This window comes from Colias eurytheme, chromosome 21, assembly GCF_061535395.1.
Source record: "Colias eurytheme isolate Ceu_HAF_F1 chromosome 21, ilColEury1 Martin Lab GWU primary, whole genome shotgun sequence".
NCBI classification, from domain to species: domain Eukaryota; kingdom Metazoa; phylum Arthropoda; class Insecta; order Lepidoptera; family Pieridae; genus Colias; species Colias eurytheme.
This window is the reverse complement of record NC_143000.1, coordinates 7,205,188-7,225,750: the sequence shown is the minus strand read 5'-3', so window position 1 is coordinate 7,225,750 and position 20,563 is coordinate 7,205,188. Positions and strand designations below refer to the sequence as shown.

The window sequence follows — 20,563 nt, the reverse complement described above, 5'->3', positions numbered from 1 at the left end:
TATTACGAGACATAAGTTCATTGCCAATGACTTAAAGTTTTTATATGTATATTTTTTGTAGATATAAAAAGCTTTACATAACATCATATTTCGGATATTTTTTTTTTCAATGCCGAATGTACGTGTGAGGACATTCGAAGAATCCTAAGGTAGGTTCTAGAAAAGTGGTGTCTGTACAATGAAAATATGTAAAAAATAATTAGCAGGGGTTATTACTAAATCGATCCCAAACCCAAAACTGTCGTTAAAATTTTTTTGTCTGTTTGTCTGTATGTTTGAACACGCTAATCTCAGAAACGGCTTATCCGATTTAAATGCGATTTTCACTAATATATTGTGGTAAGCCTACAAAAATTTAGGATTTGTTTTAAGGCAAGCGGAGCCCTTTGATGATTCGGCATGTTTGAAAGTTTTGTACTACGCGTATGTACGTAGTATTCTAGAGTTTGCTAGCGTTATTTGGCGTCCTATTTATAAATGTCATATAACTAAATTGGAAAAGCTTCAAAAGGTATTTGTAAAAATAATGAAATATATAAATAAACAACACGATTTAACCTATTCACAAGCTTGCTCTCACTATAAAATCAATACCTTGGAGGATCGTAGAGATGTAATCGACCTCATGTTATTGTATGATATTGTCAATAATAACTTTGATTTTCCTGTTGCTTTAGAATACTTACAATATCGTGTGCCATCACAACGTACTCGTCATACGCCTCTCTTTAATGTCCCAGCAACCTCTACTAATTACCTCAAACATTCATTCACCTTTCTGAGAATTCCGAATAATTATATTAAGAAATTCTCCTTGGCAGATCCCTTTCAATTATCTCGCTCTAAGTTTAAAAAAGTAATACTACAGCTTATTGACCAAAATTTGTAAAGAAAATCACAAACAACACGCACACACACACTCACACACACACTTTCTCTGACACTTGTACTCACTCATATTTATTGTTACCTTTTTATTTAACTATTATTATAATATATAATATAGGGTTTGTAATTGTTAATATCGTATCTTTTATACTTTGCTCACTCACAGTATTATGATTGTTATTGGTGTACCTTTTAATTGGCGTATTGAATTGTTACTGTAATACCTAGTGTAAGTTTAGCTGTAAGGTACCTTTATATAAATAAATAAATAAATAAGTAATCTTCATCTAACATTTAGTGTTTATTTCATGTCAATCGGTTTATAAATAAAAAAGTTATGACCATTTAACTAAGTATTCACGGCGAACATTTGCTACTATTATACAGTGTACGATAAAACGTAAGTTATCTGTTATACGCTACAGTTATTTCTATAAAATGTCCAGGTGATCATATCGAAAGTCCCCAAGGGTGGGGGGGTAAGCTGAGGTAGTAGGGGGGGAGGGGTCAAATTAAAATTATGCTTATTTTTAGGTAAATTTTATACACAAAATGTCCTTTAAATTTTGTCGTATTATAATACTAGCTGTGCCCGCGACTTCGTCCGCGTGGAATAGTGACTGCATAGTAGTTACTACTTAACACACAATTATTGAGTAAACACGTCTTGAAACACGTACTACCATAAACAACTAAATTATAAGTACTTACAGATTATTTTACAGTTAAGAAATAAAATAAATAATAACACAAAATAACTGTTAGTAAAATTAAAACTAAACTGAGCTATAAAACTTTGTTACAGAAGAGTTCAAAATTTCCAGGGTGTGGCTATCCTCTCGCTCCCATGTCCCCCTCTTCTTTCACAGCCTTTCAACCCTTCCCTTTCCATCCCTAGTAAATGGCAGAACCGATTTTGATGTAAATAATATTATCTAATTGTACCTATATGTACACGTCATATCCTTTCGTTTGATGCTCCATTTGGTTTATTTATCTAACCACTGCCACCCCTAAAGTGCCCTATATGTAATAAACGGATGAACCGATTTCGATAAAACATTACTAATTGTAATTCACCCGTTATGCACATTCATTTGATATATCACTTAGGTAGGTACTATCACAATATTTGACAACATTCGTTTCTTTCATTCCCACTTATACCTATACAGTAAAGTAAAAAAAGTAGTCAAATTTTATCAAAATCGGTTCATCCATTTATTTGATATAGGTATAAAAGTGGTAGATAATAAAAAAAGTTAATTTTGACTCAAGTGACATATGAAATGAAAGGGCATGACGTGTAAAGTATAATTAGACATATTTAATCAAAATCGGTTCATCCATTTACTATACCTATATACAGGGTGTAATCGTTAAGTGTGCACAGGCGATTTTTCCGTAAGTATTACAGATAACAAAAAAATTTAAACTGATATCGAAAGTACTTAACCTAATGAGTAAAATGGCCGGAAAATATCCGGAAAATTCCTGAGAAATGCGTGGAAAATCCCCGGAAAATGCCAGGAAAATGTCCGGAAAATGTCTGGGAAACATCCGGAAAATCCCCGGGAAATGCTCGGAAAATCCCCGGAAAATGCCTGGGAAATTCCCGGAAAATGTCTGGAAAATCCCGGAAAATATCCGGAAAATGCCAGGGAAATGTCTGGAAAATATCCGGAAAATGCGTGGAAATGTCCGGAAAAAGCGTGGAAAATGCCTGGAAAATGCCCGGAAAATGCTCGGAAAATCCCCGGAAAATATCCGGAAAATGCGTGAAAATGTCCGGAAAAAGCGTGGAAAATGCCACTTCAAATTTGCGAAGTAATTAAAGCAGAAAACCAAAAAAGAAAAAGAAAGCTAAAATCTTTCATATTAAATGTATACGGTATATTCATATTTCATACTTAATGTATGGGAGGGTTTAAAGATAATTTTTTTGATATTTATCGATTTATTTTTAAAAATTTATTACGGCCATTTTACTAATTAGGTTAAGTACTTTCGATATCAGTTTAAAGTTTTTTGTTATCTGTAATACTTACAGAAAAACAGCTAGTAGTAGATATAACAGGATTTTATGTATTATTTTAGATGTTTAATATCCTTCCACTTATAATGGGCATCATTAATTCATTGTTATATATCTTTTATTTTATAAGAAATAAAGGAAGCCACGTGTATATTATATACATACAAATCTACGGTACAAACATAATTATACCAGTTTTCTTTTCAGTAATATTTAGTTCCAACACTCAGTCTAATACTGTTATATTATTATACACTTTTTTTCCAATCTCCAATATTTTTTATACATTGAATATTATAACAAAACAAGCAATAAAAACGTCATCTTTTCATTCTTAATTATTATTAAAGTAACTTTTAAGTTAAGAATCTATTATCTGACAACTAAAAATATGTAATTCATAAAAATAATTTAATTCAATATTAAACTATGTATAAAATTTCTATATAAATATTATATAGCAGTGTTTGCTTCAATTAAATTTTTGTTCTTTAAACTGTTCATGCTTGCTTTCCGGTGGCTCGTGTCTCTCGCTCTAATCGTGTCTATGATTCCCAAGAAAGGCGCCTCAACGAAAAGATACAGGACCACTGCTATTAAGAAAGCCATGAAGACCATGCCGAGGCTTAAATTAAACTGAAACAAAGGAATAAATTATTAGAATAAAATATACATAATCAACGGTACATTTATATCAAACGAGCATAAAGCTAGAGCTAGAGCAAGAGCATTCTTTCGTGATATTTTAGTGTAAATGAATACTCATATTCAGTGTTGTTCAGTATAAGAACAATGCGTAGAATCTTTCATCAAGGATGTTATGTGTATTTTTTACGGAATCAGTGTATGAAAAACCATATGATGCTTTGATCTTAGTAGGTACATTAAATTTGCGACGGCCTGTATTTATGTTAGAGAAAATTTGTATAATTTCTCCGTATTTCAGATGAAGGGGCTCCTATTTCAGTGTAGTTTAAAAATAAAATGAATCTAACCAGACCCACTTTCTAACAAGACCAGCACGTTCTGATCCAGAATTCTCAGCATTATTTAAAATGCAGCACTTGTTAACTGACGACGCTGTTTGTAAACGGTGAAATTATACAATTTATATGCGAGCAAAATATATCTAGGTAATTATAATTTCTGATTACTACAGAATTACTCACTAAATGTATTATGTTGACTCGTATCATGATACTGGAACCAGTCATCATCCTGAATAAGGTTATGTGACAGAGGTAAGCGCAATAGGAAACTCTACATATAACCGTCCAAATACGTGCCTCCAAGAATCCGCGAATCGTTCCTGAAAACATATAAAGGATATTAAAATATAGTAACTGTAAGAAGTAGTGCACTACTATGTTAATAATTAGGTATTGTCAAAGTCTTAAAGCAAGTGTTTATTTATTTTTTCTCCAATGTGCACTCACTACTATGTGAATAATAATTGGCAATGGCAAGTTTTCCTTCATTTTAGATCTTAGTACATATTTTCTACGTACTTCAAGTAGATTCTGAGAATACTATATATATAAATGTTTAACATTTATTGGTCTATTCTTCACTGCCACAACGTGTGCAGTGAAGAAATACAAATATAAGAAAACTTTAACATCTATTGATTTATGATTATAATGCCGGTCACTCACATTCCCACGATCTCCACAAGAGGAGAATGACATTTGCATAACCTAAAAACTTTAGTGCTCTATGCTAAAAACTTACCCTCAAATTTGAACACCATACCAAATATAAAAACTGCGACGCACATCCCAAACACAGGCTTTAGTAGTAAAGAGAACAAAACTCGTATGTATATAGAGAGTCGTGGACCGTCTCTGTATGCAGCCATGCCTGCTATAGCAAGGGCAAATCCCACAGGCACAATTGCGTAGTACATGGGCAGGTACTTCTGAAAATTAATTCGTTTGAAGCTGTCTGCGCCACAGGGTAAAAATAATAGTAGTGGTAAAAGTAACAGTAAATTTTGTATATTATTTATTGGCTATCCGCCCGCGGCTTCGCCCGCTTTGTCTAAGACCTAATAAATTATATATACTAAAATCTTTGTCTAGAACCACTCTATCTATTTAAAAAACCGCATCAAAATACGTTGCGTAGTTTTAAAGATTTAAGCATACACAGGGATATTGATTATAGATACGGAGAACTCGACTTTGTTTTATACATAATATATTTGTTTGTAACCGAATCCTTTAAACTCTATTTCGACTCAGTTTAAACAGACAAATAGAATCCAAGTATTGTACACTTATCAAGGATCGGTGACAATACAATAATTTCATGAGTTTAATTGTGTTTTTAAGCTATGTTTATTATTATTATTTCGGCTTAATGATGAATTGTTGTACAAGTTTTACTTCGCTTATTGAAATCTTTTTGGTTAGTTACTTACCCTATACTTTTCAATATCGAAGTTGTTATTTTTCATGTTGTAGATAATTAATCCGAGTGCAAGGCCAATGACAAAGCAAGCCATGTTCGTGTGTGTGGGTGTATACACGTTCACAAATGTTGGGTCAGTGACAAACATGTTTCTCATCATTCTGAAATCAATTAAAAATATTTATTGGAAAAATAATAAAAAACTTTGATATAAAAAATAACATTAATGTAGATTATACATACTTATATTTTACACTTACACATAAATTTACATTTTTTTATTAAAAAGGAAAACGGAACCATCATAAATTCAATTTAGATATTTTATGTTTATTTATTATGCAAGAAGTAGGTAAGGAAAGTACGTTTTGTATTAAAACTAGGTGTTCAAATCATACTAATCAAAAGTTTCACTTAGTTTACTTTTTAAATTGATAACTTACTCCAATGTTACAACTAACGATCCATTCAGATCTTGGAAGTACGTATGGAAAGCTGGTGCTACAACGCCAATCACCAACAAGACGACCAGAAAAATCCTTCTTATACATCCTTTAAATAACACACAGAGGATCAAACCAACTATGTGCAATTGAAAATCTGCTGCCACATACCTGAAAAATATTGTTGGTTTTTAACACGATTTTATTAGAATCATCTGTATACTTGTATGTAAATGTGATAACCTATATTTATATCTCTTAAACTAATACTATAAGTAGTAAAGTGAGCTGTGTATATTACTTGATTTCAATGAACTTTACGATAGTTTAGTCGCAGAACAAACCCGCTTTTTAGGAAATTTTTACGTGTACTGCTTGTTGAGCGACAAAAATAGATAACTAATAACTATGAAGGTAAGAAAGATATTTTAAATACAAAAACATACAAACCATGCGTGGAGCATGCACTTGCTATTTTTATAATAATTTCTTATGTAAAAGAGGTGGATCCACCATGATTGGCGGCAGTCAGTCACTGCATCATTTACTATTGGCTGAAATAAAACAAAGTCCCTACATATTAGTCAATTATGCAGTGGTTGCTCAGTGGTGAGTTCCCTTTGAGTAGACGAGGGTTCGAGACCGGGCGGGCGTGCAGGAAATATATACAGGGTGTCCCACTATTGGTATACTAAGCGCGAAGGGACTTGTAGTTTTGCATACACTGATCACGTAAAATATACCTACTTAAACAACAAAATTACGTCAAAAATTTTTTGCTAAATTTTTCCTGAAAATCCATGTTTTCTTCTCTAGCTTCGCGCAGCCGGTATCTATAACCTACTTTGGGCTTAGCCCAACAGTGGGACACCCTGTATATAATACTTTTACACTTGGCCAGCGTGGTGGATTTCGGCCTGAGCCCATATGAGAGGCCCGTATCCCAGCAATGGGAACTTAATGGGCTGATGATGATGATGATGATTAGTCAATAACAAGTTATAACCACAAGTTTCTGAGAGTTCTGATCACAATATACGAAAGTTTCACATTACCTTCCAAAAGGGTCCCGATCCAGCATATCTGAGCCATGTAGATGTAATGGCTAAGACAATTGCATATGGTGGCGTCAATCTACAAAATAAATAAATTATAATAAACACAAAAAATAATAATAAAAAGACGTGTGGCACTCGGGGACTGCCGCGGTAAAGCTATTGCATGCTATGCCTTCAAGCCACACCTCCGCGCCCGTCGGAGTGGGGAGCGTGAGGTTTTTCGTTACTAAATTTCTGGATTCGGTCCCCGCGCTCAAGGCCCGCGATAGAAGCTATGCAATAGCTTAAAACACAGTTCGTTTTCCGGGAATAAATATGGGTTTTCATGCTGAGGATATAAAGCAAATTTCTTCTAAAACCTAATTTGCCAGTTTCTATTAGTATTTATTTTAAAAATACTTACCTCAGCCATCGTATACCGATTCGCTTTGGTATTTCAAGCCAGTCCAATGTTTTGGTCTCCGCCGCGATTTGCAGATTGTATGACAGTAATAATCCCGAAATTAAGAAAAATATTTGAACAATTATTGTGCCGTTGTATCCAAATTGATATCCCACATAGTCAAATGTCTGTAAACATGGAGATTAGTTTTAAGTGATTGGTTTGATAATTCAATTAAATAAACGAAAGTGTGTTTGTTTGTCTTTCTTTCACGTAGCAACGGAATTATTTTAAACGACTTCTTATTGAAAGAACACAGGGTGTTATCGGTTTTTAAACATATACATAAACAAAAAAAAAAACCGCTACATAGTTTAACGAACCTTTCGTCGTTTAGGAGAATTTCAGTAAAAAAAAAATGTTATCTTTCTTCCAAATAAACTCCTCACCACTTTATTACTTACCGATTCCAGAAAGTGCGTATTCTGACAAAGTAGTACCATCGGTAGTATTGAATGAAGAATAATAACCAAACATATCGTAAGCGCTCTGTGAAATAAACATAATAGATGAAGAGCCCACGACGGCCAGACCTTCGTTATTTTATATAAGTTGAAAGTTTAAAATAGTACCTAAGTTTCGTTATAGAATAAAAGCTCAACTTTATACATGATACTTTGGGACGTATAAAAAGATGTTACCTCAAGAGCCGGACAGTTTTCATGCTTTTTACATCTTGCCAGACACATTGAAGAAATAACTGACATATCATCAAATTTACATTATTACTTAAAAGTGTAACAAATATGAAATAACCCACTAAAAATATTAGTTTACTGTAATTACTAAAAAATAATGGTATAATCATCATCATCATCATCATCATCATCAATCAATATATACATATAATAAAATTCTAGAAAAGTGGTGTCTGTACAATGAAAATATGTAAAAAAAAATAGCAGGGGTTATTAATAAATCGATCCCAAACCCAAAACTGTCGTTAAAATTTTTTTTGTCTGTTTGTCTGTATGTTTGAACACGCTAATCTCAGAAACGGCTTATCCGATTTAAATGCGGTTTTCACTAATATATTGTGGTAATCTTCATTTAACATTTAGTGTTTATTTCATGTCAATCGGTTTATAAATAAAAAAGTTATGACCATTTAACTAAGTATTCACGGCGAACATTTGCTACTATTATACAGTGTACGATAAAACGTAAGTTATCTGTTATACGCTACAGTTATTTCTATAAAATGTCCAGGTGATCATATCGAAAGTCCCAAAGAAAATGATTAAAGTGAACGACCTATCAGTAACAATAAGCCAAATTTTTAAAAATCGGTTCATCCATTTATTTGATATACGGTAAAAAAGTTGTAGGTAATAAAAAAATGAATTTTGACCCAAGTGACATATGAAATGAAAGGGCATGACGTGTAAAGTATAATTGGACATATTTAATCAAAATCGGTTCATCCATTTATTAGATTACAGCACAGATTACAGCGGTAAAAGTGGGAATGAACAATAATCGAATGTGGTCAAATAATATCTCAAGCGGCATATCAAAATATGAAAGAGCAACGTGTGAATTACAATTAGCAATGTTTTATCGAAATCGGTTCATCCGTTTATTACACTTAAGGGGTGACAGTGGTTAGATAAATAAACCAAATGGAGCATCAAACGACAGGATAATATCATAATATTATTTATTTCATTTATTTCGTGTACATAATATAGGTACAATTAGATAATATGGTTTACATCAAAATCGGTTCTGCCATTTAGTAGGGATGGAAAGGTTGAAAGTCTGTGAAAGAAGAGGGGGATATGGGAGCGAGAGGATAGCCACACCCTGGAAATTTTGAATTCTACTCAAAGCCACATAGACCTGGCGCGGCGCTTGGCAATTTTTTTCTTAAATATAGGTACCACTTCTTTTGCCACTGTGGTCCATTACAATTTGTGCACGGTTACGGCCCAACTTAAAAGATGTCAAGGAGCAACAAACTTACTTATAGATATCAATATGATGTAGGAATGTATTAAGGAGGTAAAGGTAGGTCTCGCTCACTTGAAAATATTACATGAAAATAAGAAACCGAAGTTTAAAAATTAAAAAAACCCAACGCAATTTGAAGGAAAAGGAATAAATAATTTTACAAACTTCCCGACGATCTTTAAAATTATGCCACTCAATGCCACTCTTGGGTTATAATTAAATACCTTCAAATATTTATTTCATGTCATTTGTGTGTCAAAGAAATAGCTTTTTTTTACAATGAACAAGGTAATACAAACGAGCCACGCGAGTCAGCCAACACAGAATATAATAAAAAAAGGTCGTGTGTACCGAGCTCACGTGTCAGAAATGAAACTTCTTTGGCAAGATTCAAAGATACCTAATCGTTGCCTAACTCCATGACGTGATGGTATTGCCAAGACGCGACCTTAAATTTTACTCTCAATGCGCCTAAAGAAGTACCTATCTATCACTTCAAAAATTAACAAATAAATCACAAAACTTAGTCGCAAACGAAATCATACACTCAACATCCTTTTTTGAAGTCGGTTTAACAACGTAATAAAAACTTACTTCAGTCCATCCAGGCTTCTCAGTCGGTTCTGCCGAGGATCAGATCTGTCACGGATGTTAACAAGTTTTAACCAATTTTTTTGTATTGAAAAATTAATAAGATATTTATTCGCTGAAAAAAAATGTTTTGAAATAGTATTCTTGAAACACAGTTAATGAAAATTCGAAATGTATGCATGGAATGATATTATATTGATTGAGATAAAATATTGAAAATGTAAAATACGAGAAAGTAAACAAGGTACAACAGATAAGTAAACCATTCTTTTCTCCAAAAGCAAACAATTATTTAATAAATGCGATAACAAATAATTTAATGTCAGGTAGGTGAGGTCAATAAAAGTAAAATTCAAAGCTCTGTACGTAGCGAATGATCCCTTTATAAATGTCTCTTTAACCGACTTCAAAAAAAAGGAGGAGGTTATCAATTCGGCCGGTATGTTTTTTTTTTTTTAATTGTATTTACACCGATTACTCCGTGGATTCTGAACCGATTTACGTGATTCTTTTTTTGTTCGATGCGGGATGGTGACGACTTGGTCCCATAAAAATATTATTCGGATAGGCCCAGTAGTTTTTATTTTATGAGCATTTTTGTCTGTATTTGTAAATGTTGCAAGTGCAAGTTTGAAGTCGGTTGTTTTTAACGCAGTTATTGACTTGTTTTATCTATCTTAATAAGCTTTCCGCCCGTAGCTTCGCCCGCTTTGTCTAAAACTTAATAAAATAAATACTAAAATCTTCCTCTTGAATCACTTTATCTATAAAAAAAACCGCATCAAAATCCGTTGCGAAGATTTAAGCATACCTACATAGGGACAGAGAAAGCGACTTTGTTTTATACTGTGTAGTGAAGTAGAAAACTACACTATTATGGAAGATATATGACATTTATGCAACATTTATGTATATGATCAATAACATGTTTTAATTTGAACTCGGATCAGCTAGTATAGTTGCGCTTATTCAATCATCTTTAAAATAATTAATTACCTTGCTTTTTTATACACCTCACATATATAAAATCGTAGAAACTTGCTACAATGTTGATGATTATAATCATTGAAATCAGAAGTACAACTGTAATATCTGCACCGTCTACATTTATTTCTTCATTGGACTTTGTGCATTTAATGTTATCTAATACTTTGGTTTTTAGTTTGTATTCATTCCATAATGACTCGTTGAGGCATCCCTCAAGGCTCTCCTTTGTGCTCACTGCTTTATCTTTTATATAACTTCGACATGACTGCGTTAAACATATTCCGTAATATGGTTTTGTATGGTTGAAATGGCGATCACTGTTTTCTGAGTACTCCTGAAATACATTATATAAGAACATTAATAATGTATAAGAATATAAGAATATCTATATATATATAAAACTCAAAGTTGACTGATATAGTGATCTATCAACGCACAGCCCAAACCACTGGACGGATCGGGCTGAAATTTGGCATGCAGGTAGATGTTAGGACGGAGGCGTCCCCTAAGAAAGGATTTTGATCAATTCTACCCCCAAGGGGATAAAATAGGGGATGAAAATTTGTATCATGTTTATTTATCTTTTCCACGCAAGCGAAGCTGCGGGCAACAGCTAGTTAATTATAAAACGCAAGTAAGACTAATTTCGCTTGTTGGTGAGTAATCGAAATTTTAACATTCGAAATGACAGATCAATGAATTCAATATTAATATAAAATGTTATATAATTTTTATAAATAACTAGCGGCCCGCCCCGGCTTCGCCCGTGGTACATATGAAAAATAGATGATGGCCGATTCTCAGACTTACCCGATATGCACAGAAAATTTCATGAGAATCGGTCCACCCGGAGTATGCAGACTAACATTGTGACACGAGAATTTTATATATAAGATTAATTTTGGTTCTTCGTATTTTTTATATTAACATGAGTAAGTTAATAACTTCGTTTAAAGGAAGATTCTCTAGTACTACATAACAATTTTAAAAATACTATCACCGATAGTATTACCCATATTATTCCAGTGTAAAAGCTTGCGATTTTTATTCGGATATACCGACGCCCGAATAAATCTATAATATTAATCAAATCAGAAATAAATCATTATTCATCTGTTTTGAATATTTTGTGTACATATTTTGCATTGATTTCGATATTTGAATACAATTGGAAGACGTTATATCATTAATAGCTAGCTTCCCGATGAAAAAAAAAACCATAGGTATTTGTAGATAAACCTGTTTGAAATAAGATGAACCTATTTGTAAAATTTTAAGAATTAATAGATGAAAACTATCTATACATATAATAAATCTGTAGAAGGGTCAATTCTGTACATTGAAAATATTGAAAAAATAAATAGCAGGGGGTGTTACTGGATCGATACAAAACCCAAATATGTGATTAAAAAAATTTTTGTCTGTCTGTCTGTCTGTCTGTATGTGAAGACATCACGTGAAAAGTAACGGTTCGATTTCGATGAAACTTGGTATAATTATACCTTATTATCCTAGGCGTAAAATAAGATACTTTTTATACTGGAAAAATACGTAGAAAAAAAATAATTTTAATTTTTCAGTTTTATCCATAAACGTTGTTCTGTAGAACCGCGAACACACGTTGGGTATTATTATAGGCCTAGCCGTATTTGGGTCCAGTAGATATTTATAAGATGTTATTGTCTGAGTTACTCAAAATGGAGAAATAAACCATCCACGCGAAGACCCACATCCGCGCGGACGGAGTCGCGGGCGGAAGCTAGTATTTAATATACAGACAGACGAATACTCTAAATCAATGTTTATTTCCATGGTGGAAAATGTTTATTTTTTACAAAAACGAACTTGTCGGTGACGGTTCAATACATTATTGACATAATATTATGGGTAGTTAAAGATTATTTAAGATTATTACGATTATTTTTCCGACCCAAATATCGACCAATAGAATTGCACCATTCGACGTCACGTGGTACAACCTACATGGTATTATACTGATAATTTTTTGATAAATTTCTCTGGTCGTTGACGTCAAACTGACAGGTTGAATTCAATTGTGAAATTATTGGCCGACATTTGGGACGGAAAAATAATCCCCCGAATACCACACGAGCTTCAAAATTATCTGGCATTTCCCTGAAGGTTCCCTGCAAACAAATAAAGTCGTCAAGTTTTTCAGGAAAAATCACTCGCGCTTCGCGCTCGTGATTTTTTAACCTTAACTAAAAACTTGACTCCTTCATTTGTTTGCAACGAACCTATCGGAAAATACCCGATAATTTTGAAGCTCTTGTGGTATTATAAGTGATTATTAAGTATTAAGATTAGTAAGTATTTTTTTACTTATTTTGTATCTGTCTTCGTTTACTTGGTTCTTAGACAAAATTCTCACCTGAATCATTGTCAAAAGGTCACTTGGTGCATCAGACACTAGAGCAAATTCCACAGCACAATAAACCCCATCAGGATCATTTAAACATTTATCATAATTATCTAGTTGAAATTGTGGTGGCATACGGTTGTATTCCGTTACTGAAAGAAAGATTTTCTCGTATTAGACTTACAATAATTATGTACCGTTTGAGATTTTCTTGAAGCTTTTGACTAAGCGTCAAATTTTCTCTATTGCGAGAACGCTCAATTTTGGTAGCGAGCATAGCTGAGATTGATGTTGATGTGATGTTAAACATTTATTATTGACTGTCTCTTATATTATTTAATGTTTAAATTATCGGTAATAATTTAAGAGTGAAGCTAAAGCTTTTTAAATTAAATAGGTGTATATCTACATTTTTATTTTTGTGATATAGGTATTATTATTTCGACCGCCTCCTTGAAAAAACGTGAACGTAGAACCGAGGGGATCTGGTTCGATTCCCGGTGGCGGAAAAAAGTGTACTTAATACAAAAAAAAGACGGGTTGCACTCCGGGAGTGCCGGCAGAAGTGAAAACTTGATTATTAACGTTGAGCATGTTTGATATCCATCCGTCTTACGCTTTTTCGATCAGGTCACGTGTTCTGACGCGAGTTTAAGATTTTATACCCATTACAGAAAAAGTGCTCAACGCCGCTAAAGAAGTTTCCACTTCAAAAAGTTAGGTTTTTAATAGTTTTCAAATCTCATAAACTTTTTTTATACTGTAAAATTTTATTTCCTAAGTATTTCCTATATACTTACTAACTCTTTTTCTATTTATTGATATAAATATAGATATCTACAAAGAATAACCGAGTAAATTATGAATTTATTACGATTAACACTTGATTACTATCCTTGACTCTTACAAATGTAATTGGAAAATAATTTGTACTCTACGATCTCTACTCTACTCTCAATTACGATGATTAGAAAAAAAGTCATTGAATTGACAATAATAATTCAGTGAAATCTGCATATAACTCGTTTTATAAAACATCGCTTTTAGAATTCACTAAACCTGCCTGATGCAGTCAGTTTTAACTTAAATAAAAATAAGAAGTAATAATCCAAATTCATACTGAAGAAATAAATTGCTAAAAACAAAACAAAACAAGTAAACCCTGATTATTATATTTTATTATATGTATTCATACATATGCTATAAGTTTTTGTTTTTATATTGTTTGTTTTTCTTTTTTAGATTTTAAAATCCAATACTCACGATTTAACCTATAGATAACATCATAGCTGATATGAAAAATACCAATTAATATAATCACTATCTTCATGGCACTAAATTACATTTACTAAAGCCTTAAAAATACTACAATTTACAACTTGTATCCGCCTGCAAGGTCTGCTATCAACTAAAAGTGGATTTCTCGTTATATTACGAGACATAAGTTCATTGCCAATGACTTAAAGTTTTTATATGACGTATATTTTTTGTAGATATAAAAAGCTTTACATAACATCATATTTCGGATATATTTTTTTTTAATGCCGAATGTACGTGTGAGGACATTCGAAGAATCCTAAGGTAGGTTCTAGAAAAGTGGTGTCTGTACAATGAAAATATTATGTAAAAAATAATTAGCAGGGGTTATTACTAAATCGATCCCAAACCCAAAACTGTCGTTAAAATTTTTTTTGTCTATTTGTCTGTTTGTCTGTATGTTTGAACACGCTAATCTCAGAAACGGCTTGTCCGATTTAAATGCGATTTTCACTAATATATTGTGGTAATCTTCATCTAACATTTAGTGTTTATTTCATGTCAATCGGTTTATAAATAAAACAGTTTGGAAAATCCAAAAGTGCACGCCTCATAATTTTTTTTTAATAATTATTTATTAATTATTATTTTTGTTTATTTAATAACAATTAAACCACATCGAATCAGACCCTGAAAAATGAAAGGGTTCTATTCCTGAGCATACTCAAGCGTAAGAGAAAAAATAATTTGGAAAATCCAAAAGTGCACGCCTCATAATTTTTTTTAATAAATATTTATTAATTATTATTTTTGTTTATTTAATAACAATTAAACCACATCGAATCAGACCCTGAAAAATGAAAGGGTTCTATTCCTGAGCATACTCAAGCGTAAGAGAAAAAAAAAAGACTCGATTAGTAAAGTATTTCGGTCGCTATCGTGTTAACAAGAAAATCCTCCGCACATACAGACACACGGACGTCCAAGACAGAACTTTTTTAAACTGTTTTTTAACTAGTTTAAATAACAAAAATGACATCAAAAATATCATGAATGTTAAAAATAGTGTTTTTTCTTAATATGTGTGTGTATGTATTATCTTACAAGTGCAATGTATGATACTAGTACATAAAGACATTTTAAGTTTGAAAAGTCAGATGTTTTGCGCGAAGTGACAGTAGTACCCACCTCAACGCTTCGCTTATGAGGCGTGCAAAAGTTATGACCATTTAACTAATTAGTATTCACGGCGAACATTTGCTACTATTATACAGTGTACGATAAAACGTAAGTTATCTGTTATACGCTACAGTTATTTCTATAAAATGTCCAGGTGATCATATCGAAAGTCCCCAAGGGTGGGGTGGGGGTGGGGGGTAAGCTGAGGTAGTAGGGGGGGAGGGGTCAAATTAAAATTATGCTTATTTTTAGGTAAATTTTATACATAAAATGTCCTTTAAATTATGTCGTATTATAATATTTTTAACCCCCGACGCAAAAAGATGGGAGATAAGTGTTTGACCGCTATGTGTGTCTGTGTATGTATCTGTTTGTGCCACCGTAGCTCGCTAGCAGGTAATAAGATGCGGTTTTTTTGTTAGGCAGCATATTTTCCGACGCTGGTTCTTCGATAAACTGTATCAAAATAGGTTAATCCATTTATTATACCTAGGTATACATTTAGAGGTAAAAGTAGGAATGAAAATAACTAAAGTTATCGAATATACTTTAGTGATATATTAAATGAAAGTGAACGACCTATCAGTAACAATAAGTCAAATTTTATCAAAATCGGTTCATCCATTTATCTGATATATACGGTATAAAAGTTGTAGGTAGTAAAAAAATGAATTTTGCCTCAAGTGACATATGAAATGAAAGGGCATGACGTGTAAAGTATAATTGGACATATTTAATCAAAATCGGTTCATCCATTTACTATACCTACCTATATATGGGTAAAAGTTGGAATGAAAGAAACAATTGTTGTCAAGTATTATACCTAAGTGACATATCAAATGAAAGTGCATAACGGGTGAAGTACAGTAATTATAGTTCTATTTTTATCCAAATCGGATCGGTTGTTATTAGATTACAGCACAGATTACAGCGGTAAAAGTGGGAATGAACAATAATCGAATGTGGTCAAATAATATCTCAAGCGGCATATCAAAATATGAAAGAGCAACGTGTGAATTACAATTAGCAATGTTTTATCGAAATCGGTTCATCCGTTTATTACACTTTAGGGGTGACAGTGGTTAGATAAATAAACCAAATGGAGCATCAAACGACAGGATAATATTATGTCGTGTACATAATATAGGTACAATTAGATAATATGGTTTACATCAAAATCGGTTCTGCCATTTACTAGGGATGGAAAGGTTGAAAGTCTGTGAAAGAAGAGGGGGATATGGGAGCGAGAGGATAGCCACACCCTGGAAATTTTGAATTCTACTCAAAGCCAACATAGGTCTGGTGCGGCGCTTGGCAATTTTTTTCTTAAATAAACCACTTCTTTTGCCACTGTGGTCCATTACAATTTGTGCACGGGCACGGCCCAACTTAAAAGATGTCAAGGAGCAACAAACTTATAGATATCAATATGATGTAGGAATGTATTATGGAGGTAAAGGCAGGTCGCGCTCACTTGAAAATATTACATGAAAATAAGAAACCGAAGTTTAAAAAAAAAAAAAAAACCCAACGCAATGAAGGAAAAGGATTAGATAATTTTACAAACTTAGCGGATTCTATTCCTTTGCGTTTTGACGTTTGTCTCGGCACTCATTTGCTGCACAATATATTGTCAAAAACATCCATACAAGAAAGGAAGGAAAATAAATTTGCTCCTTTCCCTCCTGGTAACTAAAAAATAATATGACATAATTTAAAATAAATTTTACGTAGAAAATTAATTAGGCATTTATTTTTTTAGCTCAGTTTAATAATAAATTTTACTAAAAGTTTTTTTAATTATTTATGGTAGTAAGTGTTTATTCAATAAAAGTTAAGTAGTAACTACTATGCAGTCACTATTCCACGCGGACGAAGTCGCGGGCACAGCTAGTATGTATAATATTTTTGTATTCGATAGTGAGAAGGCTAGAGGCTACTTTACCGCGGTGAAAAATCTCATTCCCATATGAATTTCCTTTCACACGTAGCAACTTAGATATAATATTATAAAATCAGATTCCTAAGGGAAATATAGAGTATCACGTCAGCAAAGTCCAAAAATGTTGTAGGTCTTGTGTAGAATTATAATATTATACAGTACTTTCATTATGCTCTTCATCGTTTTCACTTTCCCTACTTCCATCATATATATTCCAATATTCACTTCTTCTTATAAGTATATTATATATTATAATAATGTTCTTCGGTGTTTCCATCTACCTATGACATGGATGCCTTCAAAAAAAGAGCCTACGCGTCCCTCAAAGGCCGGCAAAACAATCGCAAGGTTACCTAACGTTGCAATTGCTATGGGCGGCGGTGATCACCTTCATCAGTACACCGCCCGCTCCTTTGCCGGTTTTAGTATAAAAAAAAAACTCCAAAATTAATAATAATAAAATCAATACCTTGGAGGATCGTAGAGATGTAATCGACCTTATGTTATTGTATGATATTGTCAATAATAACTTTGATTTTCCTGTTGCTTTAGAATACTTACAATATCGTGCGCCATCACAACGTACTCCTCATACGCCTCTCTTTAATGTCCCAGCAACCTCTACTAATTACCTCAAACATTCACCCTTTCTGAGAATTCCGAATAATTATAATAATAAATTCTCCTTGGCAGATCCCTTTCAATTATCTCGCTCTAAGTTTAAAAAATTAATACTACAGCTTATTGACCAAAATTTGTAAAGAAATTCACAAACAACACACACACACACACACTCACACACACTTACAATTACACTTGTACTCACTCATATTTATTGTTACCTTTTTATTTAACTATAATTATATATAATACATAATATAGGGTTTGTAATTGTTAATATCGTTCTTTATCTTTTATACTTTGCTCACTCACAGTATTATGATTGTTATTGGTGTACCTTTTAATTGGCGTATGGAATTGTTAATGTAATACCTAGTGTAAGTTTAGCTGTAAGGTACCTTTACATAAATAAATAAATAAATAAATAATAATGCACATGCAAATCTTCGCTTATTGTCGTATTTCCGAAAACACTCGAATCATTGAATCGTAAGAGTCCTTAACAATGCACTTGCATTTTACACCTTGTTTAAAAGAAATAGAAGTCAATTCACGGTCATACACAATCAAAACCAAAGCGGGTGGTAGGTGACGTTAGCCTGTCAGTCAAAAACTTAAAAATCCGTTAGTTGTCTTTATAAATATTGCTGAGGTGGTGACTGTACGTGTTCTCTCTGTGTGGAATTATATAGAGCTGCTATTATATGCCCTTATTGGTTTTGTTTTTAAAGGTGAATTGAATTAATCGATGAAATGATTTACACAGGTGATGGCAGTAGGGAAAGTGAAAATGATGAAGAGCATAATGAAAGTTCCGATGTATCTAAAATGTCAGAAAAAAGATAATTCCTGATTTTGATTGTTTTTTTTTTTGTAAATGTCATAATATTGAAGAATGATCAGTAGGTACTTTAAATACTTTTGAGCTGAGATTTTAATGATTAGATTTATATGGTTTAAATGTAAACCTGTGTTTGAAAATAATATTTAATACAATATAAATGTTGTGTTATTTTAACCTGCTTTTCTTCCATCATTACACCAGTTTCAGTAAGACACTTTAAAAATACTATAAATTTTTCAAGTAAATCAATCCAACAAAGATAATATATTCGCAATCGTGGGGTTTTCCTCGCTATTTACAAGGAATTATCGAAACAAATTCGTCACTTACAAATCAATATTAATCTCTTTAGCACAAAACACATAATTTGACTAAATTATGCATGAAGAAAATTCATTTAACCACTCTATATAAATATCATCTTCGGACGCTCCGGGAATATGACAGGTGCCGAACAGTGACGAAGATTTCTATGCGCATTATTACTTTTGGAGTACTGTATGTATGTGGTACACAGGTAGGTACCTAACGCAAGTTTGATACCCTTTTAATCACTACCTACATGTATTTTTTTATATTTAAAGAAGTGTATACTACTAATTATGTTAATTATTGAAGGTACAAATTACAAGGCAGTAAAGATAGCAAACAAAACAAATCAGTTATTTCGTCATAAAGGAAAACTTCATTTGTATAGTTACTGATTAGTAAAAATATGTATTTAATAGGTAGTAGTATACAAATGAATGTAATTATGTATAACAGTTAATGCATTTCCTAAAATAACAGTATTTGAAATTCAAATTGTTTCAATAATTTATTATTCGTCGTGAAATAATTACATATTTATTTTGTATTCTATTAAGGGTGTTTTTTTAAACTATTGCATAGCTTCTATCGCTGGCCTTGAGCGTGGAGACCTAATCCAGAAATTCCGTAACGAAAATAACCTAACACCCCCCCATTCCGACCTGCACAGCGGTGATACTTTTTATGCTGTGCAATATATAGCTTTACCGCGCTCCGAGTGCCACACGTCTTTTTTTTTAATATCGTGAGGATTTTATCACTCACGGAAAATTTTTAGGTATTGCTGCCGGGATTGGCATGCACGCCATTACAAAATTATCTCGACCCGTTTTATTGCGGTTTGATTGTTAAGCTATTGCATAGCTTCTATCGCGGGCCTTGAGCGCGGGGACCGAATCCAGAAATTCCGTAACGAAAAAACCTCACGCTCCCCACTCCGACGGGCACGGAGGTGTGGCTTGAAGGCATAGCATGTAATAGCTTTACCGCGGCAGTCCCCGAGTGCCACACGTCTTTTTTTATATATCTACTTCTCTATCATGGCGGCAAAATTTTTCAAAAATTTGTTAAAAATTAAAAAAATTGTTATAATCATATAGTTAATGGTTGTTTATTTTTCTAAATATAAAATTTTAATTTTGTTATTGGCAGGTCTGCGTAATAAATGTAGAATATTAGCAATACATTTTTATCTTAGCGATTAATTTTCAGTTTTAAACCT

General features: G+C 32.7%; 1 protein-coding gene across 1 annotated transcript; it reads right to left on the bottom strand.

Annotated features, from left to right (window-relative positions):
* Window positions 1-3,376: 3,376 nt before the first annotated feature.
* LOC149899255 (nose resistant to fluoxetine protein 6-like) lies at window positions 3,377-14,519 on the bottom strand. Its single transcript, XM_090114279.1, has 13 exons — window positions 14,453-14,519; window positions 13,202-13,341; window positions 10,819-11,143; window positions 9,826-9,937; window positions 7,683-7,767; window positions 7,240-7,406; window positions 6,834-6,912; window positions 6,229-6,332; window positions 5,779-5,949; window positions 5,346-5,496; window positions 4,655-4,841; window positions 4,093-4,232; window positions 3,377-3,559 (listed from the first exon to the last, which is right to left on the bottom strand). Exons 1-13 carry the CDS (start codon window positions 14,517-14,519, stop codon window positions 3,377-3,379), a joined length of 1,911 nt encoding a protein of 636 aa, XP_089970405.1.
* Between the last annotated feature and the right edge of the window lie 6,044 nt (window positions 14,520-20,563).